Below are 15,779 nucleotides of genomic sequence, written 5' to 3'. Positions count from 1 at the left end.
TTTATTGTCCGGTTAGGTCTTATTGTTGGGGAAACACAGTAGAGAGATATGGACAAGTGACACTCAAGTTAGGTGATCAGTATCACACTAGTAGTAAATTCGCGTTAGCCTATTCACTGGACGAGTAACTCAAGCAATCAACTCATTAAGCTGACTCAGTTTCATCAGTTATATCAGGGCCCCCCAATTCGCCTGATCCTAATAAAAACCTTGGGCAGCTTGTTAAAAAGAAAAACATACAATAAAACACAGATTCCTAGGACCCTTCCTTAGAGCTCATGATTCAGTAGGGCTGAGTGGGGCCTAGTAATTTCCGTTATTTAATAAAATCCAGGTAATTTTTACAATCAGGCAAGTGTGGGACATTCTGGGCCAGATGAACGTTAAGGTTCTTTTTAAGTCTAATAATTTTAAAAGTAAGTTCCCACCTTAGTCTGTATAGGCTGATCAACCTTACCCCACAGAGCATCATGTCCAATTATGGAAACCTGTCCTTTACAGGCATTGAAACTGGCAAGATGGCTCAGTGCAAATTGGTTTCTTCTCTAGGTCTATCATATAATGTTTAAGTCTAAATTTATGCTGTGAGAAAAGCAACAGTAATGAGAAAATGAGACAAAGAGAGGGGTGGGGGGAGGAAGAAGAGGGAGAGGAGGAAAGAATGGGGAGAAGAGTGAGGGAGAATGCCAGGAAGCAGGCATAGAGAAGGCACACGAGCAGGACGCAGAAGAAGGAAGAGGACGGAAGTAGGTAACTGTTGGAGATTAACACTTGAGTGCTGTCAACAGCTGCTTCCAGGTGCCACTAAGACAAACCTACATGACAGAATGTGTAATTCTGGCTGAGACCTTGACTATGGAAGGTAGAAGCCCCCAGATCTAAGTTAATGAATATATGCAACCAAAATATGCCTTTTTATTTCCAGGGAAAATCAGAATAAGTGGACGACTTATTACAATGCCCTTGTAGATGAGCACTAAATGAATGAAAACAAAAAGGTTCTGGGTGTTAATGGGCAAAACGCAACTCAAGGAACAGCTACTGAGGTGGGTCTGGATTTGGGCCTGACACTTTCCTTCCCTGGTTGTCTGGAAGGTACCTCAGAGCAAGGGAGGTAACTTGTAGGTATAAAAGCATCAGCTGTCAAGAGGCACCTTTTTTTTGGTGCCCCTTGAAAATTATAAAAACGTATAGTAGACACACTATAATCCCTAAAGAAAGAAACCGAATCAGCAATCTTTCAGAAATATGACTGTATCATAAATCCAAATTTTATTCCTGATATTTCAGACATAAATATTATACCCATTCATAAATAAGTTTGTTTTTATTTTTCAAATAGAGGACTGAGGAAAAAAATGTGGAAAAGCTTAAATATTTGTAATAAAAAAAGAAAAAATGAGGCATCTTCAGTAAATGAGACAGTAAGAGGGTGACAAAAGGAGGCAGCAGAGCTGGGTGCACTTGATGGGAAGATGGCAGTGGCCTGCGTTGCTGTCTATTCAGTGCTTCTGCCAAACCAGACTCTCCAGCCAGGGAGACTGATCTCACTGATGTTTTTTGATCAGGGAAAATAAAATGGCCAAACACATTTGATTTCACTTGTAATTTAAACCAAGGACTCATCTTAAGTTCCAGCCCTGGGAGCCCACAGTGATTTTTGAGCCCTTCTGGAAACTAGATCAACAGGTAAACTGAAAGCTGTGACACAGAAAAACAGACACCGACTGAGGAAATACTCTTCTTCAATCTGTCTCCTCAGGCCTAGCTTCCCAACACTGCTCCCACAGATGCCCTGGGGCCTGACAGTACTGCTTCAAGTTACAGGCCATAAAGATTAACCCAAACCCCAGGGCAACGTAAACAGCTGCTCCCCTTGCCCTTCCTTTTTTTTTTTTAATGCATTGTTTTACATCAAAAGCATCTGTTGATATTCATAGAAACATTCTGTTCTAAAAATACAGTTGCAGTGTTCTAACTGATGAAAATTATGGTTTTACTGTTAAACCAAATCTAACAAAGGTTGACTTCAACTAGTATCAATTTTCCATATGCCCCAAACAGGCAATGATCTGTAATTACCTTCTTCTATTAGACAGAAACTTACTTTGAAATAAAAGATCAATTTGTAAAAAGTTTTATTTTATAAATATATATTATATGATAAATATATAATGTGCATATTAAATGTAGCATTATGTATTAAGTGATTTGGGCTAATATCCAAATTGCAAAGATTAAATTTTTTGGATCTCTGTTTTTTGTTTTTAAGAAGGCGTGCCCCAGTCAGAATATTTTGATCACCAAGGAAGAATATAACCAAATCGCAGTCACATGGGGTAATGAAAACTGAAACAGGATGACATGATTTTCTGTTCTTAATGCTTATTTCCATAACTGCTAACAAATCAATAGGGGGAGAAACAAACTGAAGAGGTGATGAAGAAGGAAATGTCTGACACTAGATTTCTTCCCTATCATTTATTAGGTTGAAGGAAAGAACATAGCTTAGGTGGTTTTTAATAACCCAGTTTTAAAAACAATTTCCGGAATAATCATTTACTTTTCTGAAATGAGACGTTCCATCTGGTCTTTGTTTAGAGGAAGCTCTACCAGAAAACAACATTTGCCAAAACACAAGCACAGAACTACAATCCCCCTTCCCTGTGACTTTTAATATAAAACACACATGCTGGACAACAGTCACATGGTTTCAGACTCCAGACCAAATGGGGAAAAGAGAGGAGTGGTCTGAATGCGTTGTCTTTTGAAATATCCAGATGATCTGATGATATTTAATTCTTTTCAGCACTTAGTATATTGAATGAGACAGTTGTTTTTATCATAATCATAACTGGAACTGACCATGCCTGGTAATATTTCTCTTTGCTACAAGGGGATCTAGTCAAGTGAATGCTGCATGCTAATGAGTGGATGGCATAACCCCGGCCACGAGTCCAGGAAGAGCACTGCACAGCGCGAGTGCCACTTAGGCTGTGGGATCAGACCACCCGGGTTCCACTCCAGGCTCTGTGTATATGACACAATGTTGGGCAGGTTACCCACCCTGGCCAGGTCTTGGTTTTGTCTTCTGTAATGTGTTACGGTTGCTATGTGGACTAAAAATGATAATCCAAATGAAGTACAAATACCTGAGAAAAATGTAATACAGCTGTGTTTATGATTGTTATTCTAGTGAACAGTATTATTCCCCATGTTTTTAACCAGCAGCCAAGTGCAGTTGAAGCAGCCCTGCTGCTTGTCAAGTGTGGTTCAGTGGTTCCAGCACCGATCTGTACTCTCTCAGCTCTCTGGGTTGACCAATTCCGGAAAGAGAGCCAATGAGGCAGCCCCCTAAGCAACTAGTCACCTTTTACAAAACTACATTAATGTATTACGAATTTTATTCCTCTCATCGTTTCATCGTGAAACATTTAAAAAATGAAATTTATTATCCAACTAATCCAGGTTTATTGCAGAAAATAAAGACATGCAAATAGAAAACACTTCTCCATAATCTCACTACCCAATGATAACACTGACCTTTTGATACCTTTCTCTAGGTAGACATACATATACCCATAAATATGTTTATTAAAAAAAATATGGAGCCATTCTAAACATAATGGACTGCAGCCCTTATTTTAAAATAATTTATCAGATCTGTATGATCATGAATGGCTCCCTACTATTCTGTGAATAGAGATACAATAATTTTTAAAAACCATCAAAATCCCCCCCCAAAATAAATCTTTTATTTTACTTTATACCATTCCCAGTTTTACAATTCTAATGACACTAATAAATAGGCATCCATACATTCTTGCACAATCTTCTCATTTATTTTTTTTAGGAATGTCTTTCTTTAAAAAGGTAGTATGTTCCCACTAGCAATGTATGAGACAGTTTATAACACTGGATATTTTCATAATATAAATTTTTGCCAATCTGATAAATGACTTATGTTCCCTTATATTTATCTGATTGCTAAGTGAGGTTGACTATATTTCATATGTTTCTTGGTCATTGGGTTTCTCCTTTTGTGAAATGCCTTTTCATGTCCTTTAGTATGATATTTTAATTAAAATGTTATTATTTAATGACTATAACTCTGTCTATGATGGTGGTTTTCAAAGTGCGGTCTAGGGACCCATGAGAGCTTTTCAAAGGATTCTAGAGGTTAAATTGATTTTCAGAGGAACATTAAGACTTGATGCCTTTTCCTACTCTCATTCTCTCACAAGTGTACAGACTTTTCCAGAGGCTTCATGACATGTGATAGTGCCATAGGCTGGATGCAGAAGCAGGATTTATTATTATTTTAAAAATGAATCAATAAATACGTTGTTTACATTTTTCTCAGTTCTAATTGTGAATGTGATAACTACTGACACATATAACTCATTTAAACAAAAGCTCTTTGGAGTCCTCAATAATTTTTCAAAAGTTAAGGAGTCCTGAGACCAAAAACTTTTAGAACTGCTGATCTGTTACACAGGAAAAATAAAGTTGTAACAGCATGGCATTTGATTTGGAAATTTATTGATGAGGGATATTGCTTTTGGACATATGGAGGTTTTACATTCTTATATAGAAAACTTACCAACTTTCCCTCTTTTCTGATTTTGTGACACACTTTAAAAGACTCCCTATCTCAAGGGTATTAATAGTATTAAAATTATACAAATCCTGTGGCTAACAGATCAAGCAGCATTTCCTCAAGGAATCGTTTAATTATAATCTCAGACTAGATTAGATTTCATGGTTAAACACTCTCAGATGTCCAGTACTTCACTGACATAATACTTCTCAAAATAGTAATGAAATAATTCTTTGTATATTTATATTTAGTAGTTTAATACTGGACTCTCCATGTGCACTGGGGCTGTTCTGCTCATCACCAAACCCCCAACACTTAGAAGGGCACCTTGTCCCAGCAGACGTTCACTGAATATCTGACTGAATGAACAAATGTAAAAACACATTGGCTGGCAAACAAATTAACTTACATATTTATATTCTGTTGTGTAACACCATATTGTCTTTTTATATAATTGTGACCATGGTATTCCATTCCTCAAATATTTATTGAGCAAAGTATGTTCTGCTATGTTTAAGGCATGTTCTAGAAGTTGTAGGTCCAGTGATGAATGGAAGAGATTACCTGACTCCCTTACCTTTTAGCCAGTGAGACACACGTTAAACAAACTGCAGAATTACTTAGTAATTTCAATAGCAGTAATGGGCTATGAAGGAGGTGCTCTAGGAGCACATGAAGTGGAGGGAATCTCATCTAGTCAGGAGCCAGGAAACACTTCTGGAAGACATGTTATTTCAGCTGCTCTCGGAATAATGAATAGGAGCCAAGTTAGGAGTGGGCGTCAGGGGTGGTGTTTTCAACAGGGAAGAGTTTCAAACAGGAGAAACTATATTTTGCAAGAACTCTAAATGAGGTAGACACATATCTGTGGAGGGACTCAAAGCCAGAACTAGAGGCCAGAATGAGGCTCTTAAGACGAGGCTGCTGGGGCCAGAGCACAGAGGGTCTCACGAGTCCTGTTCAGAATTTTGGCCTCTGTACTTGAGTAATGGGAACTCTAGATCCATACAAAAGGTGAGATCTGATTAGATTTGCACTGAACTCTTACTGTAGGAAATAAATCTTCCTTACATGTTTTATTTTGTTATTTCAGCCCAGAACAAAGTCCCTCATATCTAGACTAGAACAGTTTTACTTTTGCACCATAAATAAAAATTCACCTATCTCACTGGCCTTTGATAGAGATTTTAAAAGAATAAAAATAAATAAGGTTATTGGAAAACACCAACTAAACAGAAGACCCAAAGACATGTCTAATAACAGGAGCAAACAACTGCATCGTTTGCAAAGTACATGCAGTATTCATTTGGCAACAGCAGGTGGCGTAAGGTGTCACATTACTGCCTTGGGTCTCAGGAGCAAAGCCACAGTTACTTAAATCCCTGCTGAGTCAGGGAGGAGTAATGTCAGCTCCCAAACAGGCTATTTATATTCATGCATCATGTGACCTGGCTCAAATGGCTCATGCCAGGCTTACTTCTTCCACTCACACAATACAATTTTCTCATTACTAAATTTGTTTTACACTTTACAAAATTCAACAGGATTTATAACATCAAAAGTTTCCTTTTAGAAGTGTTTTTATAGTCTCCCTACCTCCTCCATCAACAGATGTAGTGCTCTGCAAATTTCCAGGCAAAGGGTATTTTCATTTCTCACTGAACAGAGGCCAAAGCTTCCTAACAGAGTGTACACAGAGAAATGTCTGGTGACTGTCTTTTGTCTCGGAAGATATGATTTCAATATTCTTTCCAACCTTCACACATATGATAAGGCAACAAGAGGAACACTCTCTTTTGCTTACATGTGAAATGGAGGGCTTATTAGATCTCCAACATTTTTAACACAATAAACAAAAGAAAAAGCCCAAATGTCTAAGCTATACTTAGAAATCAGACTGTGGTCGAGTTTTCTGGTTCTCTTCTTCACTGAAGCTAGACATGGCCCTTTTACAGCCAGAGGCTGTGACTGCTGAACCAGCCCTACCTACCTCCACTCGGCCTTGTTGTGCAGGAATGAGTTACACTGGTCAGGAAGGTTAGTGTCATTTGACATGGAGTCCAGAATTGCAATGATCTGCTTGAAAGATGGCCGTTTCTGAAGAAGAAAAAAATAAATAATCACTTGTTGGGAATTAAGAAAGTGCATCTTTAAGTGAAAATCCACTAGTAGTAATAAGCTCAACTTATCATAACAAAATAAAATATGATGTAATGTCTTGACTTAGTTATTTTATAACCATCAGACCAGACAGGTTTAAGGAACTATATTCCTTATTTTCGATCAATTATTCATAATAACAGACTCAGATATCATTTTTCTATCTTGTGGCCTAAGGCTGGAGTAATTACAGTTTTTCTCCAAGTAAGGAAAGTACTAATTCTCTCTGTTGGGTATGATTAAGCGCTCCTAAAAGGCAACATTTAAGTCTTTCAAAAATCTATCTGTGTGATAAAGAAGCATGGAAAAGTTCAGTCTAGATAGGTAGACTAGTGTTCACTGTATAATTCTCAGAGATTTTCCATATGTTTGAAAATTTTACAGTAAAATGTTGGGGAAAAATCAACTTACCAATCTATTAGAACTAACAAAATTTCCTGAACCAGTTGCTCAGAAAAATCCTCCAATTTTAAAGCCATCATAACTTCACTATACTCAATGTTTATTCCACGTTATATCTAGCTTTGGTGCTGGGAAATGCAGAGGTATTATTTACTAGAAATTGAAAAAGCAGTGGCTAGGTATATTTCTTTAGCTAGCAGGAACTACGCTAGTATATCTCTTTAGGTTCTAAGCCAAGGTTGAGACAAAAGGTTAAAACAAAAATGCAGAGATAATAAAAGGATGATGCACATTCTCTCTTCATCACGCCTCATAATTATACCATTTCTGAACAAATTACAGTTGCAGCAATTAAAACATGCATTTTAATTTAGGAGCACAAAAACAAGAAGGAACAATGTTGAGGGGGCTTGCTCTCAGGACTTGAGCATGTCTTACATTTAGAAAGGCAATTTTTCCATTTCTCAGGAATATAAAACTGAGATATTTATTCTGAGTTCTGCCACTATTATATTCTTTTAAGAGAGAGAGAGTGTGTGTGTGTGTGTGTGTGTGTGTGTGTGTACCTGTATGTATTTTTTGTTTTTAAGAAGAGGGTATAAGTAGCAAAATGTCACTGATATATGTTAAACCTTCTAATAAGCCAAAAGGAAAATGCTTTAAGTAGGAAATTTGAAAAATATTCTGTTTGACTTCTTTTGACTTTGTTTCCACTTTAATTTCTCCCACTACGTGTCAGGTTGCAAAAGAAAAAAAAAATGCCTTAATTATTTGCACAAGAACTACTTATATAACAAATACAAATTTTTATTTTGTATGAAAAAACAGCAGGAGGAGCTAATGAATTCTTAAAGGACAATATTTTCCCATACATTTAATCATTCTTGAAATAATGTGAAATTCTTTGGTAATTGGATGACAAGTATCCCTAGAAAAATCGTAATTTTACTATTAGAATATGCTCTCAGATGGAAATTATCAAAGCCATCATTTAAAAAGTAACAATGTAGAATTTTGTGGTAATGTTTTATGAGTATTCTGTTTACAGAATACAACATTTGGTCTAGGATCTTATGTAAGTTCCTCTGAAGGGACTTAGTTTCCTCTTAAGTAGTATGTAGGCTTTGTTTACTTAAAAGTCAAAACTAGGACCATTTATTGAACATCTGCATACAGCACTGCTTTAATTGTATCTTTATTTTATAGATAAGGAAAATCAATCTCAGAAAAGTATGAAATACCCAGCCAGTGTCACACAGGAAGCCAGTCACAGAACCAGGAACCAGGCACTTAAACCCTTCAAAATGTTTTATCACCTGACGGTAAGATATTACTTCCTATCAAACTCAGGACTTTATCATTTTGTTTCTTGTTTAGAAATACCACTTTAGAACTTGAACCAATACTTCCCTTTACTTCCTTCTTTTCTTTGATAAAATATTTTGAGCATCTGGGGTAAACCATTGGAATGACCTGACATTTACCTAATATCAACTTTCTCTTGTATACATTTCCCCCCTCTTCATTGCAAAAGAATGTATTTTTTATAGGTAAGATGAATAGTTTAATCTATGTGTTAATACATCTAAGGACTGAAAAAGATTTTTAACCATTCATTACTCTATATACATGCACAGGCCTGGCACCAACTTCTAAGCCAGAGAACTAAAATGTGCTTCTCAGGAAATAAGCCTTGGTTGGCTTCTTCAGTCACCCACAAATTGGGCTTGTACTTACTCAATTTATATCAGGTGCTATAGGGAAGCACATATTAAGAAAACCAACCCTATTCCCTTAGCCTGCAATCTATTTAGGAAGAAAAGATAGTAAAAAAACCCAACCAACCAACAACCCCCCCTCCCCCCGCCCCCAACAGTACAAGGTAAGGCCTTAGCCCAAATAGTGGTTTAGGAAAAGGAATACTAATGATGGCCTGGCATTCCACAGAATAACCAGGGAAGCTTGATGATGAAGTAATCAGGGGAGAAAAAAAAAGAAGGGAGAGCATGTTCAGGGGATGAAGGTATGTGGGCGGTGTCTGGAGTGGATCAGCTAAGAGAGAACTGGGGCTGCTGCTGGCTGTATAACCGCGTCCAATACAGTGGCCACATATTAATCTTACCAGAATAAAAAGTCATGAATTTAGGAAATAAAAATCAATCTAACTTTTATACTTCACATGGCTAGAACCCGAGATTCCTTTGGTCCTAAAGAAGGGTCAGCTTACGACATGTTAAAGGCATGCCAACTCCACGGCCTCACCACTGGGTGTAACGTCCATGCTGTGTGAGGTGTTTACAGTATCATTTAATTAATGCACCCTAAATGTATATTCTTAGAATTTTAATTAATATGGTACAGAGTTCCTGATTAAGAAATTCAAAACCTGCTTTGCATACTGAAATATAATTACAATTATAGAGATTTAGCTGCACTTATCTAATTCAATGCAAATAATTTCAGGTGAAATTTCTATTTAAATGTCAGAGAGGAAAACACTGACAAAATTACCGTATGTGCCACAATGGACAATAACTGGTAGAGAGACTATGAAAAGGGTGATGCCATTTTAACAGTATAAAATATGTGTTCTAGAGCAAACTTGCAAATAGCCATTTATAGTTTCTACTGAAAAAGTCGCAAAGTCTAGGCATCTCTCTTAATGCTTCAAAATCCCCATAGTCTGCAAAATCACACACTCAAATGACAGGACCTAAACAGAGGCAGGACTGACCATTCAAAACCTATGCAACTGTCTCATAGCATACTAATAAAAACAGCAGCTCTCCTAAATAAAAATACGAACACAGTTAAAACAAATACATCCAATTCTTTAATAAAAACGTACTGATACTGGACTCTAAGAAAAGGTGAAGGTCATTTGATGAATAGGCGTGAAAGCAAAGATTAAGGCTGCTGGTTATGAGGGGAAAGGCAAAATGTTCCAGGCTACAGAGAACCAGCCTGAAACCCTTGCAAGACACAGCTCTGGCCAGCCCAGCCACAGGAGCACGGGGCGAGGGCCTTGCAGCTCCATGCCCCCTGGTGCCTGACGTGTGGCTGTTCTCACGTGGTGAGGAGCAATGTGCTGGGAACCTAGACAGGATTCACTGTGCTAACACTGAGCTGTGCTAACCCAGTTCCCATACTCACCAACTGTGTATGAGTTATTCCCCTAGAGAAACATGTAGGAAAGCACTGCACATGTCATCATCATCACTCATTCCTCCTGAGGGTCAGACTGGACTTGGATTTAGCTTAAGGAAGAAATTCCATGCTTAAAGTTTCCTTTTTAGATCTCTATTTAAAAGTTCAGTTTGTTATATATCTATTTCCGTGAAAAACTGGACAAATGAGAACGATAAAATGTTTGTTCCTTTCTTCAGCATAATTCTCTCTCTCATTGTAATGTTTAATCTGTGAGAATCTTATTTTTTTTAATTTCTTAACTTTTTATTATGGAAAATTCCAAACATACAGAGCAGTAGAGAGGACAATATAATGAATCTCCATATACTTATCACTCAGCTTCAAAAATTACCATGGTAAATTTTATTTCATCTATACTGCCATCCATTTCCCTTTATTTTGAAGCAAATCCAAGATAAGCTTACTATTTTATCTATAAATATTTCCGTTATGTATGTGACAGTCTTTTAAACTCATCTTTGCAGGGAAAGGAAATGGGCCATTCATGCTCAAATGTGATAACCACATGGAAGTCTCACTTTGGAATTTCTCCAACTCTATTGTGATAGCCTAAAAAACATCCCTGCAACTGGACCGGAAGTGCGTATCAAGATTCTGTGACAGTGTTACCTTGCCTGGTCTTTGGTTCGAAAGGCAATACAGTGCAGTGGTGATGCGCAGGGACCCACGTCAGCCTGCTTGGGTCGCATCCAGCCCCACCCCTTACTAGCTGTGTGGCCTTGAGCTTCTTACTTAACCTCTGTGTGCCTTGATTCTTCATCTCTAAAATGAAGACAACAACAGGGCCTATTTCACAGAGGAATAAATGAGTTAACATACATAAAGTACTTGGAACAGTGCCTGACACAGAATGAGCACTGGCTGCTAGCCATCTTTATAACAAGAAGGTGCAATAGTTATTATTAAAGATTAAAAAGAAAGGAACAAATTTCTCTTTATTGAGTCAAGGATGCACGAGGGCTGTAAGAAAGAGCTAAGACCGAGTTTCCAGGGACAGAGATAAGCGGATGTGAACAAAAAGCCTTACTGGTGACTACAGGGAACAGAACCTGCAGTCTAGCTTTGCTGTGTAATGGATTTTAGTGCCACGTTTTAAAAACTCAAGTCAAACAAACAAGGGAAATTTCAGAATTCTGAACAATAACAACAACAACAAAATATACACACACACATACATACCTTGGCATCAGCTTCCCAACACTGATGTAACAGTTCAGCGAAACTTCTAGGGCAACTGCTTGGAATGGTTAATCTCTACAAGGAGAAAGTAAAAACAAAACAAAACAAAAGACAGTAAAACACAAGGACTTACTCATTGAGGAAAGTAAATACTAATTGAAGAGTCATAAAGGAGTTAATTTAAGAGCATGAACAAGACATTAAATTTACGTCTTCCATTGATTAATAGATGACAGGTGAGAGTTTATGGTTAGATTCATCACCTAATCACTGAAGACACTTACACTTTTCCTCTACAGAGGAATCACAGTGGATAGAGAATGGGGTTCCGCACAACAAATGCTTTAAGTTCAGAATCAAAGTCCAACAGGAACGACAGTAGGAGGGGGGCAAGTTGGAACGCAAACACTAAATCTAAAACCACAAATCTATCACTGTACTTTATAGGCAACTGTGAAGTGATGCAAACAGGCTGGGCAACTCAGACGCCGCCGATTCAGCTTTGGCAGTAGATACACAACTGTGAAAACATTTTCAGTGCAGACAGTCACAGAGATAATTTTGAAGAAGTACTCATTTTCCCATTGGTAAATAAGACATTCTGAATGCATGACTCATTGTGGCTTAGGTGTGGTCAAAACCATAAACTGTAGGACCTGTTACAACAAAGATTATGAGGTGAACGTCAGTCCTACTCTAATATTCTAGAGTAGTGCCTCTCAGAGGCTGTTTAGAAATCTCCGGAGGCATTGTTGTTTGTTTTAAAGATGGAAGGGTTGCACGTGGAGCAGGTCAAGGATGCCATCCTTCAATACGCTGTGAAGTCCGACATGGTTAAGAACACTTGCATTCCATCAGTCTTCCAAGGCCCCATGTGTATTCACAGAAGTAAAACAAGTCAACAGTGTGGCTGACAAGTTTCTGAGCCTAGAATCTCTCACTTACAAATAAATGGCAAGATATTTTCTGAACAGTTTTTAAATGCACTGAACTTTCTAAGAATGCAACTACCAAATAAAATAAATGAAGGGCAGACTGGTTTTTGCAGTATTCATAACTTAACCTAAATTTTTTGGAAAATGTCAGCATTGTTCATGGTACTGGAGTCACTAACTCAACTCTGCTCTGCATTTGCAGCTGCTGAAGTCTATTTCTCCATAGCTTTAAGCATCAAAACCTGCTTCACGATCTCTTCCATCTACTGTGCTCGTGCCTGAGCGTCTCCACATTGCAATCCACCGTTCGTTAATTTCCTCTTTATAGTACAGTTAGAGCATTATATTGACCTAAAAGATAACATGTAGGTAGGTTGTATTACCTCTGACTTTCATTTCAGGGAAGTAGAAGGGGCATTAACACAGCAGTTATAGAAAGAGCACTACTGATAGAGCTGAGAACTACCGTGCTAAGTACTGAGATTTATTCTGCAGTGTTGTTTGCCAAAGAAGTTTTGCAAATAAAAAACTTAAAACTGAACTTAGTTGGATTTGGGGGAGGCTATGTGTAAAACTAGAAAAACAGTTGCGTTGGCAAGAAAATAATCTATATTTGGAATTACAGATAACCTCAAAATCAAAATAAAACAAAGTGAAAAAACTAATATTAAAATCAAACAACCCACTCCAAGTTAGAGGCTATGCTAAGCATTTTTTAACTTCTAGCCTTGTGATTTTGTAACATAGAGCACGATGCTTTAATAATAAACTGTATTATTATTTTACTGTAATGTGAACTGGAAACCTTTCGATGAAGGTCAAAAGGAAAACCAGATATTTTTTTATTTTTTTAAAAAAAGATGGTTGGGAGTGGCAACTAATAAAAACAGACAGTAATTGTAATTATGCAACTGAACGTACCCCATGTGTAACGAAAAATAATTTTTCACAAAGGGTAACATTTTCTACACAATTTTATCTCAACATTTTTTCCAAGAACTAAAATGTGAACTGGATGGATATAGATGTTCATCATTTCTATCATCTTTTCTCACTGACAAACTTTTTAGACATCAGATCTATGACATTATATACAAGGAGATAGAAGTATTTTAAATTATCTGACATGGTCAAATATCAGTTAAATCTAGACTCAGACACTTTATGTAAGGGATTATTTTGGTACATTAAAAAGTACTTTAAAATAAAATTCAAAATATTTAAGTCCTAATTAGATAACTGTGGGTACTCTGAATGCATTAACACATTTTGAAATAATCAGATATTAGCACCAGGTTTGCAATACTACTTAAAACTTAAATATTCAAAAATAAAAACAGTTTCAAATTTAAAATTAAAATATTTCCCAACTACGAAATTAGGCATGACATTTAAGATCATGTTCTTTTATGCACCATTTTCTATGTAAGATGCAAAAATTATTTTTTAAGACAAGTTTATTATCTTTTTCTAAAGTACAGTCAAAAACAATTAATAAGTTAATAAGTTTTTTGAATTAATAAGCTTTTTGAGGATTTCTATGTTAATCAATAGTTTGCTACTTAGAACAAAACATATTTTACAAGAGAATCTAAGTATTTATAAACATAAAAACTATGCTGCCAGAACATTCTGAACGACCACTAACTGAGATTTGTGGCAATTACAAAGGCAAATATACGTATCTGTTATATTTTTAAAATTTATTAGTAACGCCCTCTAAATTCCATGCCTTCTCTAAGGGTTCATTGCTTGCTTTGTAAAGTTTAACGGTGCTGTATGGATCTACCTAGTTTTAATAGGATTTAATACGAGGAAAAATTATTGTTTCAAGACCTTATTTCATTATTAAGGGTTTAGAAGCAGAAACCTTCAGATACGATTTTTAGAATATACTGATCTTCCTATAGATGCAAAAATCAATCTTAACGGTGAAACTGAGTCAGGTCTACAGTCTAGTTAAGAGTAATGTACCAGTACAGCAAAGGGAATATAGTCAATAATATTGTAATCATTATGCATGTTGCCATGTGGGTACTAGACTTACGGGGGGGAGAAATCACTTCCTAAGTTAAATAAATGTCTAACCACTATGCTGTACACCTGCAACTAATATAACATTGAATGTCAACTGTAATTGAAAAAAAAATTTTTAATTAAAAAGAAAGTAATGTATCAATGCCAATTTCTAGATTTTGATGTTATATACCTATATGTCCCCAGCAGGGGAAGGTGAGTGAAGGGTACACAGAATTTTTTGTAATATTTTTGCAACTTGTTGTGAGTTTTTAATTATTTCAGAATAAAACGCTAAAAAGTAAAGGTAACCCTAATATTTGGCTATAGGTACTAGTTCACATTTGAAATGTCTCCCTGAAAGTTTAAACACATCGATCTTTGTTTAAACGAGGCCTGTTAAAAAAAAAAATACAGCTTTCTCTTTTCAATTCAATAACCCAAAGTATTCCAAAGCAAAAATAAATAAAATAATTAAAAGTTACGGTGATTTTGTAAATTATATTTAACTCAAATTCTCAATTTTATTATGAAATGAAATAAATCCTTGGGAATTATTTTAATGCTATGTCAACAGAATTTCTTCTTGTAATAAGTGTCTCCACTTAAGAGGTGAAACTAAGACACCTTCTTGAATGAGGACAATGGAAACTACATATAAACTTAATGTCCCTATTTTCGACAAATAAATATTGTGCAGAATGAAAATAGACAGATAAATATCCTTGTAATACCCAATTTTCCTTAAATTCATTAGGAAGTTGAGAAAACTTATTTCACCAAATGGGTGTCTTTCAACTTATATGTAATAAATACAGTAAAGGAGGTATTTGAGTAGTCTCCATCAGTTAGTTACCAGCTGACATCATGGATAAGATAGTGCACTCTACTTCAGGGGACCCCTGGGGAGAAAGGGGGAGATCATGTACTTGTTGAGGAGGTTGTGAAGGTTAGTTATGGATGATTCCCAACTCGCAAGTCAACTATCCAAAGGCAGCGTCTAAATTCCTTTTTTTCTTCAGCTTTAAAATTCCTTGATGGATATGCCAATGTTTTGAAAGGGCTTTAGGTTCATACTTATTTTGCCATCCTTTCAATGAAATATTATTTAAAAATATTAATTATTCTCTCTTATACATATTTGAAGGGTCCAGTGAGCTTTTAAAAAAGCGTTCTTCTAGTTTATCTTGAAACGATGTAGAGCGCTCTGCTCCAAAGTCAACAGAAGGTCAATAATTTTCTTCACTCTCGTTTATAAACCCAAAACCAAATATCTA

General features: G+C 36.3%; 1 protein-coding gene across 4 annotated transcripts in view; it reads right to left on the bottom strand.

The window, feature by feature from the left end:
- Window positions 1-15,779, bottom strand: part of MAP3K20 (mitogen-activated protein kinase kinase kinase 20) — a 167,124-nt gene that overhangs the window by 49,135 nt on the left and 102,210 nt on the right. For all 4 annotated transcript variants that reach the window (XM_081051494.1, XM_081051492.1, XM_081051495.1 and 1 more), the window contains exons 9-10: window positions 11,552-11,626; window positions 6,591-6,697 (exon numbers count right to left, since the gene is read on the bottom strand). In XM_081051494.1, the coding sequence (XP_080907620.1) occupies window positions 6,591-6,697; window positions 11,552-11,626 (182 nt within the window). The remainder of the gene's footprint in view (window positions 1-6,590; window positions 6,698-11,551; window positions 11,627-15,779) is intronic.

This window comes from Rhinolophus hipposideros (genome assembly GCF_964194185.1).
Source record: "Rhinolophus hipposideros genome assembly, chromosome: 6".
NCBI classification, from domain to species: domain Eukaryota; kingdom Metazoa; phylum Chordata; class Mammalia; order Chiroptera; family Rhinolophidae; genus Rhinolophus; species Rhinolophus hipposideros.
The sequence above is the reverse complement of the archived record's forward strand: the minus strand, read 5'-3'. Positions and strand labels throughout refer to the sequence as shown.